Genomic DNA, 20,192 nt, shown 5'->3' with positions numbered 1-20,192 from the left:
AATGATTGTGTGTGTGTGTGTGTGTGTGTGTTTTTGTGTGTGTGTGTGTGTGTGTGTGTGTGTGTGTGTGTGTGTGTGTGTGTGTAGCCTATGCATGTTCGTGCAAGTCAGTCAGCATGGTCGCTGTGCCCCCACACACACACACACACACACACACACACTCTCTCTCTCTCTTGCTATAGGCTCATGACAGCTGGAACACAGACACTGAAAGAGAAGCTCCACCTGCTTTAGGGCAGATTCCTGCTATGAGACTGATCTCTAGAGTTCAGACAGTAATACAGAGGTGGCAACCATATCATACATTAAATACTCACCAGCCCTGTGACAATTTTTGGCCAATGTGACGGTTATGATCAACTAAGACCTTCCTGACTTTAGTGCACGACAGGGGCATCTCTAGAACCAACAGTTGCAATGCCCCACTATAATCACATTTTAAACATTCACCACATAGACCAAAATCAAATATTCAAACATTTGCCTGATGTACCAAGTATGGTTCTTAGCCAGCCCTCCAAATGAAGGCCACCAAATGAATTTACAATTGCAATGTTTTTAGTGACAGATTTGTGATGAAATTATAATTATTTGAAAGATTTGAAAGACTAGTATGGATTACTGAAATATAGGTACTAGTTTCAGGACATATGTAGGGGCCAATCATGGGATAGTTACTTAAAAAAGTAATCTGATTGCTGATAACTGATTACCCTTTTAACTGAGTTACTTTATGGATTACTTGCTTTTAAAAGTAACTAAGTTAACTTTTAAGTTACTGCCACCTCAACATTACAGTTATGCAAAAACTCACTTTATTGGAAGCTTCGCTCCATCTTTGGGACCTGTTTCAGCCAGACAGTACAATATCTTTTTACAGGGGACAATGATAAAAAATTAACACACAGTGATTTAAATAAATAACTTTAATCTGATTACATGATTGGCAATAGTAACGCATTAAAGCAGCACTAGGTAGGATTTCCTTGATTTTTCTTTTTAAAGAAGTGAAATTACAGTTTGAAACTCACTGCAGCGCTGCATTGAGGTGTAATAGAAGGAATAGCGGTGCTCTTGTGTCTGTGCTGGACCTCCTCTGAGCTCAAACCAGACTCTGTAAGTTTTCCGAGGCGGCCGCGACCAACGCTCGCGAGAACTGCGACCTGCTTTCCGACCTTTAGTTCTAACAGTTCTACAATGACAACTGGTTTATTCTTTACAAACTAACATACAGACACTCTGGCAGAATCTGGAAAGAGACCGAATATGTCTGTGAAAGCCAGAAAACGAGAATGAGAAAGTAATCCGCCTGAAACATTTATTACACTCTACAATGGTAGGGGGAGCCCACGAGCACAAAATCTCAATCCTACCTAGTGGAGCTTTAAATTACTTGTTTCTAAAAAAAAAATGGTCAGGTTAGAGTAACATGTTACTGACATCACTGGTGGTACAGAATCATGTATGTACTGTTTTAAATGCCCTGTCCCCTGAGGGCCCAACGATCACCAGCATTTAATATGCTGAGATGCCTAATATGCAGTTAGCAGGCATTAAAGCATCCTTACTAACTTAAACAGTGTGGGATGGATCAGGAATCATCTGGTAATGCCAATTGCTTTCTGTTTTAGATTTTCTGTGTGTGTATGAGTGTATGAGTGTGTGTTTATGATTATGAGTGAGAGAAGGGTGGGGAAGACCTGCTGTTTGCCAGAAGTGAAGTGAGGTGAAATCAACAGTGTGATTGCTCACAAGCAGCATGGTTTTTCCTGTTTATGGAGACCTGGGATGCATCATCCCCCAATGCTACATGCTTTAGCATAACAAGCCAGTGTGTTTCCAAACAGCACAAGCTCTTATTGACAGCAGAGCATGTCCATGTAGGGCAGTGAGAAAGCACACACTTAGTGACCGTAGCCAATCAGCTAAGATGTTTTACTACACACTCAGGCTTCCTCTTACTACAGTGTTTTTAGGTACGTAATTGTTTATCCATATTTATAGATAACAGTGTGTAATACAGTCTTATAACCACACAAGCGAGATTATACAAGATGACACAAATTCAAATATATGTCAGATTTTCTAAATCGATTTCAACTCATAAATTACTGTTTTACTATGTTTTACATAGTAACAGACAAGGCAACAAGGGGGGAAATACATTTCTTCTTCAGCGTTCTTCATTGTTTCGTCTTCATCAATAGCTGATAGAACCATGCAAAACCTTGACGCACTACAAGTGGAGTTATGTATCATAACTAAGTTTTGGGAGTGATCCACGCCCTCACTCCTCCCACTTCCATCCCTATTTAAACCGTCACTTCCTCTCTACCTGCTCATTGAACAAACCTCGCACCCACCTCCTCCCCATTTCTCTTCATGAGAGGGGGGCTTTGGCTTCACGCTTTACAGCAAAGCTGCCCCGAACTCCACCCCAATCCTCTGAGTTCACTCCCCCTCTTTTGTTCTTCTCTGCCCAGTCAAGGGCGTGGGTCAATACTAGCAAATACAGAGTTTTTAAAGATTCACAAATGTCTCTTTACAGTGCGCAATAGAAGACTTATGTTAGCAATGTCAGTATATGTAGGAAATTTAGTGTTTAGGTGTTCCTACTGTTCTAAACCTCTTTTTAATGTTGTATTTGCTCAATAAAATAGTAGCTTTTAAAATCTTCTTATCTGATAGTGAAAGCAGATTCATTTTTACTGAGAAAAAATATACGCTTTAATTAAAATACTTTTTATTCACCTACGTCACCATCGTCTACCAAAACAAGGCTGTGGGGGACGGAAGTAGCATTGTGTCACTGAGTACTAGCAATGATGCTTCACTGCTGCATTCCCAAACGCACTTCTTTAAAAAGAAAGAAATCTTAAATAGCAACAGACAAGGCAACAAGGGGGGGAAATACATTTCTTCTTCAGCGTTCTTCATTGTTTAGTCTTCATCAACAGCTGATAGAACCATGCAAAACCTTGACGCACTACAATACAGAGTTTTGAAAGATTCACAAATGTCTCTTTACTGTGCGCAATAGAAGACTTATGTTAGCAATGTCAGTATAAGTAAATGTTTAGTAAATGTAGGAAATTTAGTGTTTAGTTGTTCCTACTGTCCTAAACCTCTTTTTAATGTTGTATTTGCATAAGACTCAGTACAATTCCTTCTAAATTAGCATTTTTTCTGGATGCCACCAACTAAAAAAAATCTGCATTTTTTTCCAGTTTTAACATACTGCTACATTTTACAGGAGGCTGTTTTGTACACGAGTCAGAAATGAAAGAGACTATTCTTGCTGAAAAACATCCTGTTTACTAGGAGTTGCATGGAAAATGTGCATGTGTGTGTCCCTGTAAAACACATCGTTTAAGGGCTGCATGTGAACCCAAGTGTGCTAGGGTTACTGTACTGGGTTTTACATGTGAAAAGGTCACTGTATGTAACAGAAGTCCTTGTGTTTGTTTCCTGGTGTTCAGTATTAATATGGTTAGATCTAGAGCATGTTATGGGGCTTTCCTAGGCAATAAGTGTGTTCAAATCACTAAAGGGTGGATGCTGCGTCTGTGGTGTGGGAGAGCAGCTTCATTCCCAGGCCAGACTTTACCCACTGTTTTTAGCAGCTGGCTAAAACGTGAAGCTGCTCAATAAAATAATAGCTTTTAAAATATTTTTATTTAAAAATGAAAGCAGATTTATATTTACTGAAAAAAGAACCAATAATAAGCTTTACTTACGTCACCAATTTTTACCAAAACAAGGCTGTGAGGGATGGAAGTAGCATTGTACCACTGAGTACTAGCAATGATGCTTCACTGCTGCATTCCCAAACGCACTTCTTTAAAAAGAAAGAAATCTTAAAGAGGTCAAACCTTCCATATTTTCCCCAAAGATCCTGTACTTCACTGTGATTAGATTCACAAAATCAGTAGAGATCACCATTTCAGTTTAAGATGTATGTTACTGTACTAGCTAGCTAAGGCTAGCCATATTAATATAAACCATCCAGCCAATCGAGCCAGATGAACGTTAGCACAGAGACACAGCAAGCTAAACCCGGTTCTTTGGCTTTGACCTGATTAACCCTGAACTGGTTATTTTCTTGATTTAGCATCAAAATGAGTGGTGGGGCAACATCAAGCCATAGCTTCACAATCTGCTGTGAAGATTTTTGATTGCATTCAGCAACAACAGCATTAGTGAGGTCAAGATGTTGGGTGATCAACCACCATTCATCCTCAACTCCCCATCTTATCCCAGAAGTATTAGATGGAGCTCCATCAATCCAGAGAACAAAGTTCCACTGCTTCACAGCTTAGTGCTGGTGGCTGTATCATGACACATTGTATCGTCAGGGTGTTATTTTTTATTATTAAGCATTAATACACAAGAGGGTGTGCTATAACATAGCACAAACCTCAAGTGCATTATTGTAATTATACCACAATTCAATTATCTCTGTTTATTGAAAGATTTTGTGTTAAAGAGGATAAGAAAATAGGATCTGTTTGGTTATAAAAAACTCCACGAGTTAAAATAGTTCCAGTGCTGCTCTGTTTGTAGCTGTGCTGTTTGGCTTGTAAGCGCTTCATCGTTGCTAGGTTAGCTGTATGTAGCGGAGTAATACATGGAGACCTTTGCTTAAAGCGCATTACCGGCTGATAACGGCACTCATAAAACGACTCTCACACTATCACATTGCAGGGTATATTACCATAGCGAAGCTTACTAACTAATTGTACAAATTTGAGCACATTTATAATTTATGAACATTTTTTAGCTGAATAAACTAAATAAACTAAAAACTTACACTGTAAACCCACAGTTTGTTTGAACTCTTGGATATTATCAAACATGACTCAAGTACTTTGAGTTAGGTGAAGATTTGCACAACATATACATAAAAATAGGATTTTTAAGTTGAATCAACTTATAATAATAGATTGTACTTTGTTGGCTTTGGCAGCTTCTTTTCCATTGGCTGCTGGCACCATGTATTTACATATTGTGGGTTCTGCCCAGTTTCCGACTCTTGTCATTGATGTGTAGTAAACTCCGTCATGTACATGCCATTTCCGATCAACTTAAAGCCAACTGTATCCTATATTTGTACTATATTTTCACCAATGCAGCATCACCAGGCAACGAAGTGCCAGATTCCACTTACAATGAGCGCAATGTACCAACCCAGGTACAGCATGGCTGTTTTTCTCTTTCTGGCTCTGCCTGCTGATTAGGGGTGTAAGAAAATATCGATACACTTGAATATCACAATATTACGTTTCGCGATACTGTATCGATTCTCAAAAACGCTGTATCGATTTTTTTATTAACTGTGTTTTTATTAAACTCCCGGCAGCTAGATGGCAGACAGTAGTTACTTTTGTGTTGTTTATTCACCTGGCCGTGAGGTGGCAGTGCTGTTATCTATCTTGATCCATTCTGTGCCTCCAGTACACTGCAAGTAAGTATTACTTGCAAGTAAGCTGCATTAGCATTAGCACCCCACTGGCGATGGCAGAATCTAAACGCGTTAGGCTGGCTCCTGGGGTGTACAGAGCTGAAGTGTGGGCTCATTTTGGCTTCCACAATGAAGAAGGCAGAGTTTTTAAAACTGTTGAAAAAAGTGGCATGATATTAGATGCTACAGGACCTGTTATTAAGTCTAATGGAGCTCCCACTAATCTGATTGTTTACAAATTAAACTTTTTCCACTTAGATTAAATTAGTTTGTATGAGGGTTTTTTTAAGTATCATGATATATTGCATCGTGAGCCCTGTATCGTGATACGTATCGTATCACCAGGTTGGTGCCAATACACAGCCCTACTGCTGATGGCGAGGCAGCGTGACCCAGCATTAGATCTCAGTATTTACACTCTTCGGCCTCAGTGTCTGCTGAGCCCTCTCATCTGAGGTGTAGAGGATGAGGATCTGTTTAGGACGTGAAGGTGGATATGCGATGGCAGTGAACAGGAGATGGTGTCACTGATTCAGAGCTGATTTATAGCGCAAGAGCTGATTTACGGTGCACTGACTGTGAGTTGGGCTCCTCTTTCAGGAGCTGCTGGCCTGAGGCAGAAGATGTTGGCGGAGCTGAAATTCAGGAAACTTTGGGGAAACTGCTCCTGCTTTTACAAAAAACTCAACAGCAGATACAGCTTCCTCTGCTTTAAGTGCTTCTGACATTCGTGCAGCTGTGACTGGAAGCTCTGCTGAAGGAGAATTGAGAGAGGGAGAGAGAGAGTTTGGAGGGAGTGAAAAGTGAGAGAAAAGAGAGAGCATGCAATGAGATAGTTAGAACAGAGTGTAAACAGAATGTAAAGAGAGAATAAAGTGAGAGTAAAGAAAGAGAATATAGGAAGAGAGTTTGGAATGAGTGAAAGAGATATAGAGACAGTGTAGAGTGAATAAAGAGTGGATAGAGAGAGAGAAAAGGAGAGAAAGTGTAGAGGGAAATAAAGAGAGTGTAGTGTGTGTGTGTGTGAAGAGAGAGAGAGAGAGAGAGAGAGAGAGAGAGAGAGTGGGGGTGGGGGGGGTTTGTCATCGCTGGCTGGGTCTGGAGTGCTGGAGGGAGGAAGTGGAGGAGAAGTTTGGTGCTTTAAGAAGAGAGCGGTGGTCTCGGATCTGCGTCTAGTGCTGATCGCTAGCCTCAGCTTTTTTCTCCTTCACCGCCTCCTAATTTGGGATTTGTTTGGGGGCTGGAGACTAGAGTGTGTGTGTGTGTGTGAGAGAGAGTGAGAGAGAGAGAGAGAGAGAGAGAGAGAGAGAGAGAGAGAGAGAGAAAGTGAGAGAGAGAGGAGGGAGAGAGAGAGAGGTAGAGTCTTGCCTTGCTGGGAAAGTGGAGTACGGAGCTTTCACACTCTCACAAAAATGTCTGATTCCAGCGTAAACGCGCACTTGGAGGGAATTATCTCAGACTTTGAAGGTCAGTTTTTTCTTCTTTTCTTTTGCTGCATCTGGAGAGCTTAGCTTTAGCAGAGGAGCAGCTCGGTTACACATGCTTTGCTATACATAGATCACTGCAAGTAGCCACCAATTAGCAAGACTGTAGTTGCTTAATGCTAATTGGTGGACATTCACTTTCATTCAAAGTTAGCAATATTAGCCTTGTTGAGTTGATTATTCATTTTAATTGTTTAAAACTGTTCTGTTGTTGTCTGTTGTCTAAGATGTGTGTAAATGTAGTTTTGATTGGGCTTTAATTATTCATTTTGATATGTATTGTGTAGAAGATTTAGTGCTTCGATAAAAATATATGACACTCATATTTTAGGTATTAGGGGATTTCTCTAGTGAGAATGTGAAGTTGTGCTGAGCATGTGAAAATGTACTGTTAAAATGTGCATTGTTTTTATGAAGGACTCTGTTGTCAGTGTGATATCTCCGTGTTCGCAGTAGCTCTTGTATCAGTGGCATTAGCAGTGCTTCGGTTGCTCTGGTAACCAGGAAAAGCTGACATGGCAAGAAAAAAACCCTGGGGGAACCTACCAGACCACACTGTTGTTTTTTTTAGAATTAATATATTTGTCCTGGCATGGATGGAAGTTTAGTTGTAATAAATGTTGTCATTTATTAAAAACTTTTCCTCCTCTACTACTGTTTCCAATTAACCCTTGTGTGGTGTTCATATTTTTGTTACTCGTTTACTTTGTTACTTGTATTTAATTCAGCAAAATTAAGCAATTTTACATTAAAATGATTTACACATGCTTGCTTCACCTAAATTGCAAGCAATATAAACAGCTTACATGGTTAATAATTGCCCTTTACCTTTCTTATGTTATATTTCTTTCAAAAAGTGCTACTCTTTTTTTATTAGTTTTTTAATAAAATATAAAAGAAAATAAATTAAACTCAAGATATGAGTAGAAAATTTGTTTAGTTTAGGGTTTGGTGGGGGGTGGGTTGGTGGGGGGGGTTGATGGGGGGGTTGTACAGTGTGTGTTTATCGAAAATGTGTTTTGATATATGTTTTTCACAAAAAATGAGCCAATGCCAATGAGTTTGAGTTAGAAAAAATATTTTTTTAGTATCATTTGATGAAAAATGAAAACGGGACCCGAACACCACACAAGGGATAAAAAATCTTAAGGATTAAGGACTGCTGCTTTAAAAACAAAAAAAAAACATGATAGTAATTTCTAAAAGTGTTTGTGTTTCTATCTATCTCCCTGTCTGCTCTGCCTCTGTAGCCCTGCTGAGTGTTTGTGTCACGCAAGTCATGTGGGCCTTCGTGTGTGTGTGTGTGTGTGTGTGTGTGTGCGTCACAGGAAGGTTCCTCTCAGGCATAAAACCAGAGATACTTTACAAACCAGAGACTTTTCCTCAAGTCTGCAAGAATTACACCTGGACCCTCAACCACCCCCACACCCCCCTCCCCTCTATTTCTCTGTCTCTTATTTGCTGTCATCCCTCTTTCTTCTCACATCTCCTCTTACAGTGTCTCTTTTTGATGAGCTCCTGACAGACACACACACACACACACCCCTCAAAGATGAAATATAGACACACACACATACACACAGTAAGGCACTTTTGTACGTCATCACTTTGTTTGTTCAGTTCAGGTCAGTTAGAGTATGTGCAGCTAAAAAAGAATGTTATAAAAAACGTTTAGCAACATTTTGAAAAGGTTCCTCGAATGTTACAAATTTCCAAGAATATCCAGAAAGCTTGACAGATTAAATGATCTAAGAATGTTAACTGTAACATTCAGAAAACATTCTACTAATTATCTGGAGATCGTTGGTTCAAATCCTGGTCATGCAGCTTGCCATCAGCTGCCGGAGCCCTGAGAGAGCACAATTGGTCTTGCTCTCTCTGGGTGGGTAGATGGTACTTTTTCCCCTCATCACTCCTAGAGTGATGTTAATCAGCACAAGGCTGCATCTGTGAGCTGATGTATCAGAACCGAGTCGCTGTGCTTTCCTCCGAGTGCGCTGTGCTGTGATGCTACTCAGCAATGCTGCATCAGCAGCCGTTTGAAAAGAGGAGGGGGCTGACTTCACATGTGTTGGAGGAGGCATGTGCTAATGCTAGTCTTCATCCTCCTGGTGTTTTGGCATCACCAGTGATGAGGAATATACAGCTGAGTAGCAGCTAAATGAGTAAATTGGCTAAATTGGGAGAAAAATGAGAGAAAATTATAAATCTAATTATTATTATAAACAATTAAATAACCAAAAGTGTGGCTTTATTGCAGGTTTCTCTTCAGGTCCAATAATTTAACATTTGATTTAAAGCCTTTCTTAATGAGAGAGTGACTAAGAGAAAAAGAGAGAGACAGAGAGAGACAAAACTAAACAAAAATGCATCTGGTATTAACAGGCCCAAAATGTGACTAGCCTGGACTGTTGACACAAACATGTTGGGTCAATGGATTCATGCTGTTGGATTCTAATTCTGGAAATCAGATGTGGAAATCAAGGTTCCCGAGGAGAGACTTCATCTGTACAGACTAGGCTAGCCTGTGTCCACTGCAGCCTCAGCTTTCTGTTCTAGGCTGAAAGAAGTGGAATCCAAAGTGTAGTTATTACGTAGCCCTTTTGTCAGCTCCAACCAACAGGGCATTTCCATCTGCACAACCACAGCTTACTGTTTTTTTTTTTTTTTTTTTTAACGTAGTGATCTATTCCCAATTGCAAAGGATTAAAGAATTGTCTCTTGTTTTTAGAATCAACTCCCAGCCCTAAAGAAAATACAAAAGTCAGATTGGATTGGATCATTTCTGTACTTGAATCTAGGTGTTATCCCCGTCACACACATTCAGTTCAGTGTAACTGTCACCAGAACAACACACAGCATTACTCTGGCTCTGTGGCTTAGAGATAGTGGACAGACAGAATGTGTTTTGTGTTTTGCTGCATGGGTTATAATCACAACACTTCCACCCTCACCAGATTATTTTTTGGAAGCTAAATCTGTCGCTCAGGATTGCAGGCCTGGTCGCAGATTTGGTCGCAGGCTTGGTCACCCAGGACAGCCTAAATTGGCTTCATTTGGGAGACGCAAGACAGTCATTTCAGGCTAGACCTCGCTACGTCGCTAACGAGACAGACAAGCGTGATAGCGTTTGCTTCTTCATTCCTGCTTTAAGAAACACCATCATTACGAAGCCATTTAGGCACTTTCATGTTATACAACTTGAGTCTTTAAAGCGGGTGGAAGGGCGCCATCAAAACGGCTATTTGTGGAGCTTTTACGCTGGACTGACCACACTGTAAAGACAAATATGTGCTTTACTAAGAGTCACTTTGCTGCTTACTCTGTTTGGCTAAGCTCAGATTGTCCAAAGCAGGGCTGTACAATGCATTGATTAAATGTTTATGTACTTATGGAAATCCTGGGCTTTTGATGATTTGTTCAAACTGGTCTGTCTCTGGGTCAGTTGTTTGGCCACAATGACAGAAGTTGGAGATGTTTGTGTTTGAGTAAATGTGATGTATTCAACCCCAAGAACATTGTATTGACTGCTAATGTATTGGGTGACCTGTACAGTGCATCCACAGGCCCTTTTTTATGACAGCGCATATTAAATCCATTGCCTTTAATATGGAGTTAGCTGGTCCCCACTTTGCAGCACCATTGACTATTGATTTAGAACAGCATTTGTGAGGTCAGGCACTGATGCTGGTTGGTCAAAAAGTTCTGGCTTGCAATCTCTCTTCTAGTTCATCCCAAAGATTTTCTGTTGAACCACTCACTCTTTCACTAATGTGTGTAAAGGCAGACTGCATTTCTGGGTGCTTGATTGTATACACCTATAGCAATGGGACTGTATGAAACACCTGAATTCAGTCATTTAAAAGTGTAACCCATACCTTTGTCCATAAGTTATATAAAGCATGGTGATGGGTGGATTTGCTGGCAGTGGTACTGGTGCATTGCACAGCTGAATGTGCATTGCACAAGTGGACAGAATAATGAATCATTAGCTAGACAGTTGAAGCACAAACTCACTTTAGTGTTCCAATAGTTGTAAGATGAATGTTACTTGCAGCCTTTTGTCTATTTTCTATTCTCTATATAAATGATCATAACCTCAGTGGTCAACATGACCTCAGAAAAAGCACTAATACAACCCTAAAATCAGAAAAGTCGGAATAATATGGAAAGTGAATTTACTTTAATTTGTATTTAATTGCAGGAAGTATATTTTTATATTTCTGTTATGTCTGCATTACATTAGATACAAATGCAGGAACAAAAAGACATTAATCATTTTGTAATGTTGCCATTCCACTTAGAAGAGGTTTTTGAGATGTGAGAAAGTGATTTAGGTGTTATTTTGTCCCATTTTTCTGCAAACTCGTCTTAGAGGTGCAACAGTATGGGGTTGTCATAGTTTTTTCTTTTCAAAATTCTTCACACATTCTGTATGTTTTTGTTGCTGATAACAATCTGGAAGGTCCTGTTTGTCTTCATTCCAAAATCATGGCGTTCATTTCCTCCTAATATCTGATCTTGACGTGGTTATCTCAAGGCTTCTGTTTTGCACAGCGAAGTTTTAAGTTGCATTTACATTACATTACATTGCATTACATTTGGCAGACGCTTTTGTCCAAAGCGACTTACAATAGTCAAGTACAATGTAAAATAAGTTTAAAGGTAAAACATCTTTGGATAGGGATAAAAGGAGGTCAAAGGGGAATAATAGGATAGAGGAGTGAAGGAGGGGAAGAAGGAAATGAGGTTAGAAGTAGTTAGTATGTTAGAGGTGTTAAGAGAGTAAGTGCTCTTTGAAGAGCTCTGTCTTCAGGAGTCTCTTAAAGATAGCGAGAGATTCTCCTGATCTGGTAGTGGAAGGTAGTTTGTTCCACCATTGGGGAACTCTGTATGAGAACAGTCTGGATTGCTTTGTGTGAATGTTTGGCAAAGCGAGGCGACATTCATTGGAGGAGCGCAGCGGCCGGGAGGTAGCATAAGCCTTCAGGAGCGAGTGCAGGTAGGAAGGAGCCTGTTCTATCATCACCTTGTAGGCGATTGTAAGAGCTTTGAATTTGATGCGAGCATCAACTGGTAGCCAATGGAGCTCAATGAGCAGCGGGGTGACATGTGCCCGTTTTGGCTGGTTGAAGACCAGACGCGCTGCTGCATTCTGGATCATCTGTAGTGGTTTTACTACACAGGCCGGGAGGCCAGTTAGCAGGGCATTGCAGTAGTCGAGGCGTGAGATGACGACCGCTTGCACCAGGAGTTGGGTGGCCTGTTGCGTCAAGAACGGTCTAATTTTTCAGATGTTATAGAGCGCAAAGCGGCAGGACCGAGCAACTGAGGCCACATGGTGCGTGAAGGAGAGTTGGTCATCAACCAGAACACCCAGGTTCCTAGCAACCTTTGTCGGTGAGAGAGAGAGAGAGTCGATACTTATAGAGAAGTTGTGTTGAAAAGATGGTTTTGCTGGTATAACCAGAAGTTCAGTCTTTGAGAGATTTAATTGAAGGTAATGCTCCTTCATCCATGAGGATATGTCAGAGAGACACTGCGATATCCGTGCAGAGATTGAGTGATCTTCAGGTGAGAACGACAGGTATAGCTGGGTGTCATCCGCAAAGCAATGGTAGGAAAATCCGTGTGAGCGGACAACCTGACCAAGAGAGGTGGTGTATATGGAGAAGAGAAGGGGTCCCAGTACCGAACCTTGGGGAACCCCAGTGGATAAGGAGCGGGCTGAGGACAGCTGTCCTTGCCACGACACCTTGACGAGCGCCCAGTGAGGTACGATCTGAACCATGACAGCACGTTGTCTGCGATCCCCATGTTTGAGAGTATAGTTAGGAGGAAGTCATGGTTGACTGTGTCAAATGCGGCCGAGAGGTCCAGCAGAATGAGCACTGAGGACTGACCTGCAGCTCTGGCAGTTTTCAACGCTTCAGTCACAGACAACAGATCCGTCTCGGTAGAGTGTCCTTTCTTGAACCCAGATTGGTTCTGGTCCTGACGTGGATGCACCACGTGCATGCACCACTTGCTCTATATTGTAGTGTATTGTAGTGCTTAACAAAAGTTCACGTCCTTGGTCTCCCTACCTTGAATAGTTTAATGATTTACATGCTGTAGTGGAATATTTCTTTGAGGAACATTGTTTTAAAACATTTCAATAATTTTCTTATACTTTTGTGACAAACTGGAGCTTTTTTGTCCGTCTTTGCTCATCATTTTCTTGAATGCTGATTTTTTTAACAAGTAATCATTACAATCTACATCATTATACATAATACCTAAATTACATTATTATTTAATTACTAACCCTAAAGTGTCAGGCTGGAATGCAGGAATTGACATTTATTAATAAATAAAATAAAATTGACCAGACAAAATTAAATAAAATATTAAATATCTTTGGTTCATAGCATCTGCAATCAAATAAAGAAATAAATGTAATAAAATAAATATAATAATAAAAGTCCATTTAATAAATAATGCACTTTTTGTTAGTTAGTTAGTTAGTTAGTTAGTTAGTTAAAAAGTCATCACCTGGATTTAAGTAAGTAAATGATGTGGGGTTGATGCTGCAGTTGGTCTGCAGGTTTAGGTTCAGCAACAGTATGTGCTGAAAGAATGAGGTCAGCTGACTACCTGAATATACTGAATATAGACCAGGTTATTCCATCAATGGATCATTTATTTCTTCTCTGATGACACGAGTACATATTCCAAGATGACAATGTCAGGATTCATGGGGCTGGAACTGTAAAAGAGTGATTCAGGGAGCATGAGATCATCATTTTCACACATGGATTGTTACTTGGGGTTGTAGTATACTACGGGACACACAGTTGATGCAAAATGTATTTCACTGTGAATTCCATTCAAATGAATGTCATTTAATCCAGTCTATTTAAATATACTCAAATATATGGGTTTATCTGCCTTTTTATATTGAAATTAGCCTGTTAGCACCACCTCCATTGACTGATTTCACCTGCAGACAGACAGGAAGGCTAATCCCTTCAGCTGAGGCTGCCAGCGGAAACAGTCTGCACAGAATCACTCAGACTATCTCCAAAATCCCACTAATTCTCTCAGGCTGTCCTCAGTCTTATCAGGGCTTTCAGTTCACTGCTCACCTTCTGCCAGCCACGCTTTTCCTGCTGAAGGTCCACGTCCTCTTCAGTGGAGAGAAACACAGCATTCCATATGTGTGTGTTCTGCTGCAACTCTTTGTTTTTTTTTTGTTTTGGACACGTGAACAGAATTTTTCTACCCAATGCTGAAGCTTCTTCCACAAGCAGCACAGATTTAATACCACTTTAAAATAAGACTAGTTTATTAATGGTTAGTAATTAGGTTGTAAATGCCTTACAAATCATTAATAATCAGTTATAATACATACGTAGAAAGGGCAACAATGACCTGTTGTTTGCCAAATAGTGAACCCACAGCCAGCTATATTGTTGGCCTTTCTATGTATGTGTTATAACTGATTATTAATTATTTTTAAGGCATTTACAACCTGATTAGTAACCATTAATAAACGAATTGTAAACCATTTAAAACCCCTTTATAAAGGTAGCCTTTTTAAAGTGGTACCTTTAACTGTACAACTGTTGTATAGCTGTAAATGTCTAACTCTTTTACTTTTACTTAACTCCATACTTATCACTGGTCTGTTTCCATTGATGGACTAGGAAGGTTTTAGAGCAATGGGTTTATCTGGCTGCTGCACCACATACCAAATTAGATTAGTGTGGGATAAACTGAAGTACAGATGTGACTGGAAGTTTAAATACACTCATTATGGACATGAATATCATGGAAATATTGGGCTGTTATGTTTGGCTGTTATATATGAGACAACATACATTGAACAACACACAGCAAAAATTATCCCATAATTCACAAAGTGATAATAGTTCTGCAATGTCTCTAAACTTGCCATGGTTTCCCGGTAGTTTTTCTGCCCATATAATATGATCTCTTTAAGCAATTTCTAAGCAACTGAAGAGTCTGTCATCAGATGATTAGTTTAAGAACACCTAAGCATCTGTTAAGCATGGTGGTAGCAGCATCATGCTCTGGCACTGTTTGTTGCCGGTGGATCTGGTGCTACTTTGCTCAGAGTGGATTAAATTGTGAAGAAAAGGAACTACCTCAGACTTCCTCATCATATCCTCCATCATCAACCATCATCAGCTAGAAGATTGAATCTTGGACACAGTTGGGAGTCTTAATGGGATAATGAAAATGCATATCGAACACCATTAATTATCCAACCAAAAGCTATATTTTGTCATATTGACATTTCTATAATGAGGGTATGTCAATTTCAAACAACAACTGTATGTCATATACACCGCTATTGTTTACACACAATGATGTTTAAAACAACTTAAAAAACAGTGTTAAATGAATGTTTTGCACCATTCAAAATGTCTTAGATTCTTATGTTTGCCTATTTTCCTGCTTCCAACACATCAATACAAGAACTTACTGTTAACTTGCTGTCTAATATGTACATGTGCATCTCAAAAAATTAGAATGTCATTGAAAAGTGACTTTATGTCAGTAATTCAGTTCAAAATGTGAAACTCATATATTATATAGATGTATTACACACAGTGATCTATTTTAAACATTTTTTCTTTTATAGTTTACAGCTAATAAAAACCCAAAAATTAGTCTCTCTAAAAATGTGAATATTATATAAGACCAGCTGGTACTTTTGGCAGTGTGGGCAGTGTTCCAAGTCCTGCTGGAAAATGAAATTTGCATCTCCATAAAAGTTGTCAGCAGAGGGAAGCGTGAAGTGCTGTAAGATTTTGTGGGAAAACAAAACTGCACTGACTTTAGACTTGATAATAACACCAGCAGATGACATGACTCTACAAACAATCACTGATCATCAGTAAATTTTACATTTCATTTGAAAATATAGAGAACAGAGTCTGGAGGAAGAGTGGAGAGACACACAGTTCAAGCTGCTTGAGGTCTAGTGTGAAGTTTCCACCAATCAGTGATGGTTTGGAGAGACATGTCATCTGCTGGTGTTGATCCACTGTGTTTTATTATCAAGTCTAAAGTCAGTGCAGTTTTGTTTTTCCCACAAAATCTTACAGCACTTCATGCTTCTTCCCTCTGATGACAACTTTTATAGAGATGAGGATTTCATTTTCCAGCAGGACTTGGCACACTGCCCACACTGCCAAAAGTACCAATTGGTCTTATATGATATCCCAATTTTCTGAGATATTGACTGTTGGGTTTTCATTGGCTGTAAGCCAAAATCATCAACAATAAAATAAAAAAAATGTTTAAAATAGATCACTCTGTGTGTTTAATACATCTATATAATATATTAGTTTCACATTTTGAACTGAATTACTGAAATAAAGTAACTTTTCATATATATTGTAGATCCCATCCCTTGACAGAAGCCAATTTAGATAAGGGCAATCAATGTATTCTACTTCACCTGTCAGTGGTACTAATGCTATGGCTTAGTGTATAATTTTATATAGTGTAAGTGTGCACCAAGAAAAACACATTTAATATCATGTACAGTAAGGAAAATAAGAAAGAAACAGATTTTAAAATGTCACACATGTATCCAAATACTTTTTTGTGGCCACTCCAGAAAGCTTTTTGAATAAATCCCTCATTAAACATGGGTTTTAAAATGTTTAAAAGTCAATTCTAAAAATCAGAGTAATCATTTTATTTTCTGTTTTTATTTTCTATTTACTGATACTGTTATCATTTTTATATCACTGTATAAAAAGTATGGTTAGTATGAGATAAACAGCTGAGCGTTTGTGCTGAATGTCATTTTGAGAGAACGATGAAGTGAGAGGAAAAGTAAAGAGTGGAAAAAGTGATTGGGGGTAAAAGGCAGCTGAGGACATGAGAAGGAAAGGCTGCTGATAGGGCTATCAGACTCATTGTTTTCATGTCTTTGCTATTACTGCAGTGATTTTATGCTATCTTGGCTTACCCACACAGGCAGATACTGCAGCTTTGAAGCTTAGGGGGAGTTCTTGGCACTGAACCGGGTCAAGGCTGGGAAAGAGGTTTTTGTTGTACACAAATAAACACTGCACTTCTGCTGGAGTGATTCTCATCCAGTTCTGAATACTGTTAATTGTAGTGCTGCATGATATCTTGTGTGTTTAGCATCATCATGATTTTGGCCTTTGCAGCACTGATACTTCATAGCGCTCTAACCAGTCCCTGAGTATTTAATTTCATGTGCTGTGAGATTCCTGGCCAATCAGCAGTTATATTACTTACCCATAATAATTACATATATGTGGAGTTTTGTCTGCATTTTTTAGGCGTTGCTTAAGTATGTGTGCTACTTATTATTTTCTAATACTGAATGTGTGTACAGTACCATTCAGATTTTTGAACACACCAAATTTATTTTATTTCTTATTTATTTTCTTCATTGTAGATTAATATTAAAGTCATGAAAAACAATTAAGTAACACATTACATTACATTACATTACATTTGGCAGACACTTTTGTCTAAAGCAACTTACAATAGTCAAGTACAAAAGTAATAGAAGTTAAAGGAAAAAAACATCTTTAGAAGGAGGTCAAATGGAATAATGGGATAGAGGAGTGAAGGAGGGGAAGAAGAAATGAGGTTAGAGTAGTTAGTGTGTTAGAGGTGTTAAGAGAGTAAGTGCTCTTTGAAGAGCTCTGTCTTCAGGAGTTTCTCATATGGAACAAATGGAACCACAGTAAAAAAAAGTGTTTGGCCTAAACCATCCCCTGATCTAAACCTGATGAACTGAGATGGTGATTTGAGGTGATTTGAGATGAGCTGGAGCTTCACAGCAGCAACTATTGTTCAGCACCTTCAGAAACTCCTTCAAAACACTGAGAAGTTGACTTTTCCCCCTAATGAAGACACTATGAAGAAAATATCAAGTGTTTGCAGATCTGTCCTAGACCATCACACTACCACCACCATGTTTTGCATTCAGTATGATGTTCTTTTTGTAAAATTATGTATTAGTTTTACTCAACATATAACAGGACACACACCTTCCAAAAACTTTCACTTTTTTCTCACGTCAGTCCAAAGAATATTTACCCTGGGTAAGTCCTGGGTATCATCAAGATGTTTTTTCAAATGTAAATGTCTAAATGTGAGACGGTCTGTTGTGTTATTTTTGGTCAGCAGTGTTCATTGTATTGGAATTCTCCCATTGATACAATTTTTCATCCAGTCTCTTTCTTATTATTGAATAATTAACACTGATCACAGACCTGCGGTTCTTTAAATGTTGTTCTGGGTTCCTTTGTGACCTCCTAGATAAGTTTTCCATGCCCTTTTGGAGTAATTTTGGTTGGCTGGTCTCTCCTGGGAAGGTTCAGCAGTGTTCCATGTTTTCTTCATTTGTGAATAATAGTGAATCACTGTGGTCCACTGAAGTCCTAAAGCTTTAGAAATGATTCTGTAACCCTTTTCCAGACTGATAGATGATCAATGACTTTATTTTCTGATCTGTTTTGGAATTTCTTCAGATCGGGTGTTAATGTGCTGCTTTTTGAGATCTTTTATCTGCTTCATGCTGTTGGACAGGTTCTTTTTAAGTGAAATTGAACTCAGCTTTAAAAAAAAAGTGTGATTAATCAAAAATGCAAAAACAAAAGAAGTATGTATGCAGTTTATATTTATATACAGTATATGCAGATGTACAGTACAGCAGGACTAGAATGGTTTGGAGGCAGTATGCGTCAGGACAACGTAGAAGAGATGGAGCATCACAAGGGTGCAGCCTGATAGATCTGCGTGTAGAAAGTGTGTGTGTGTGTGTCTATGTTTATCTTATGCTGCAGCTGTGTGTGCTGTGAGAGAGAGCGGCCATGTCTCCAGGCTGCCCCAAATCTGCAGCAGCACACACACATTCCTCCAGCAGATATCTCCCCTTCAGAACGCACAGGTTATATATATTTTACACATATTTTACACATTTTTATTATGTTATCAGATCACATTAGGAACACATGCAGGTAAACATCAATTCATAGAGCAAGAAGATTTTTTTATAATGAGGAAAGTAGTTCAGATCTTGTGAGCTGGGTTAAAGAAAGAAGATTGTGTCAGAACCAGATGCTGGGTGATAATTATGAATGAGACTAGACTCCTGTAAGGAAAGTTTTAGAGATCTATTACTCATACACATTTTTAGCACTTTGTTATTTTACAATTACAGAGTATCTGTATTTTATTGCCCTCCTTTCACCACATTCTTCACTGGTCAGGACCTCAAAGGATAGACCTCCATAGATCAGCTATTATTTGGGTGGTGGATCAGCCTCAGTATTGCACTGCAGTGTGTGTTGTGCTGGTATAAGTGGATGAGACACAGCAGTAATGCTGGACTGAGAGCTGTCCACCAACAGCGAGCAACGTCCTGCGAGCAGTGTCCTGTGGGCAGCATCTTATCGGCAGATTCCTGCGAGCAGCATCCTGTGGGCAGCACATAAAGATATAAAGAACGGTTAACACCAACTATAAGGCAACAAATGAACCTAGTTTACATCTACATGGTGCAACAGCAAGATGGTAAGTGAACATAGTGTTTAAAAACTGCAGCAGCTTTGCTGTATCTGATCCACTCATACCAGCGCAGCACAGTTACTCTATAGTGCTGAAGATGACCCACAACCAGTGATGTCAGTAACGCGTTTCTCTAATCTGACCCTTTTGTTCAGTAACGAGTAATCTAACGCTATACTATTTCCAATCCAGTAATCAGATTAAAGTTACTTATCCAAGTCATTGCACGTTACTCTCTCTCACACACACACACCATGCTCCCTTCCCCATCCCTCCTCTCTCCCCCAATCACACGCGTCTCTCTTCTGTTAAATAGGTACAACCACTGGTTTACTCACTGCACTCCACTGTTTCACTCTTAACTTTATACATTTCTCCTCTGTCTCTCTCTCGCGCTCGGCGTGTCTTTAGTTTCCGCTCATTCTTGTTTTTCCGACAGTTCTTGGGCTCCCTATCTCTTTATAAATGCGGTCTGCACAGATCTGATTGGCAGAGGAGAGCGTTTGAAGATTTTACAGCACACGTGATTGGTCTGCAAGTTTCCTGTGCCGCAGAGCGCGTATACCGTAAAGACAAGAAAAGTTCAGATGCTTTAAATGAACGCTGTCAAAATTAAATCCTTCTCAGTAGTTTATCGGTTTGGGTCCTCATTGGACAACGTCTGGGTCCGGACC

The 20,192-nt window shown here is 39.4% G+C and overlaps 1 protein-coding gene across 3 annotated transcripts in view; it reads left to right on the top strand.

Moving 5' to 3' along the window:
• The window catches only part of septin9a (septin 9a), a 167,029-nt gene that overhangs the window by 60,709 nt on the left and 86,128 nt on the right, over positions 1-20,192 (top strand). The window contains exon 1 of one of the 3 annotated variants that reach the window (XM_022671926.2): positions 6,787-6,928. The exons of the other annotated variants lie outside the window; for them this stretch is intronic. Coding sequence (XP_022527647.1) covers positions 6,874-6,928 — 55 coding nt within the window. The 5' untranslated portion in view covers positions 6,787-6,873. Of the gene's footprint in view, positions 1-6,786; positions 6,929-20,192 lie in introns of those variants that run through there. 3 annotated transcript variants of the gene reach the window in all.

This window comes from Astyanax mexicanus, chromosome 19 (genome assembly GCF_023375975.1).
Source record: "Astyanax mexicanus isolate ESR-SI-001 chromosome 19, AstMex3_surface, whole genome shotgun sequence".
Lineage (NCBI taxonomy): Eukaryota > Metazoa > Chordata > Actinopteri > Characiformes > Acestrorhamphidae > Astyanax > Astyanax mexicanus.
This window is presented reverse-complemented; position numbering and strand designations above follow the sequence as displayed.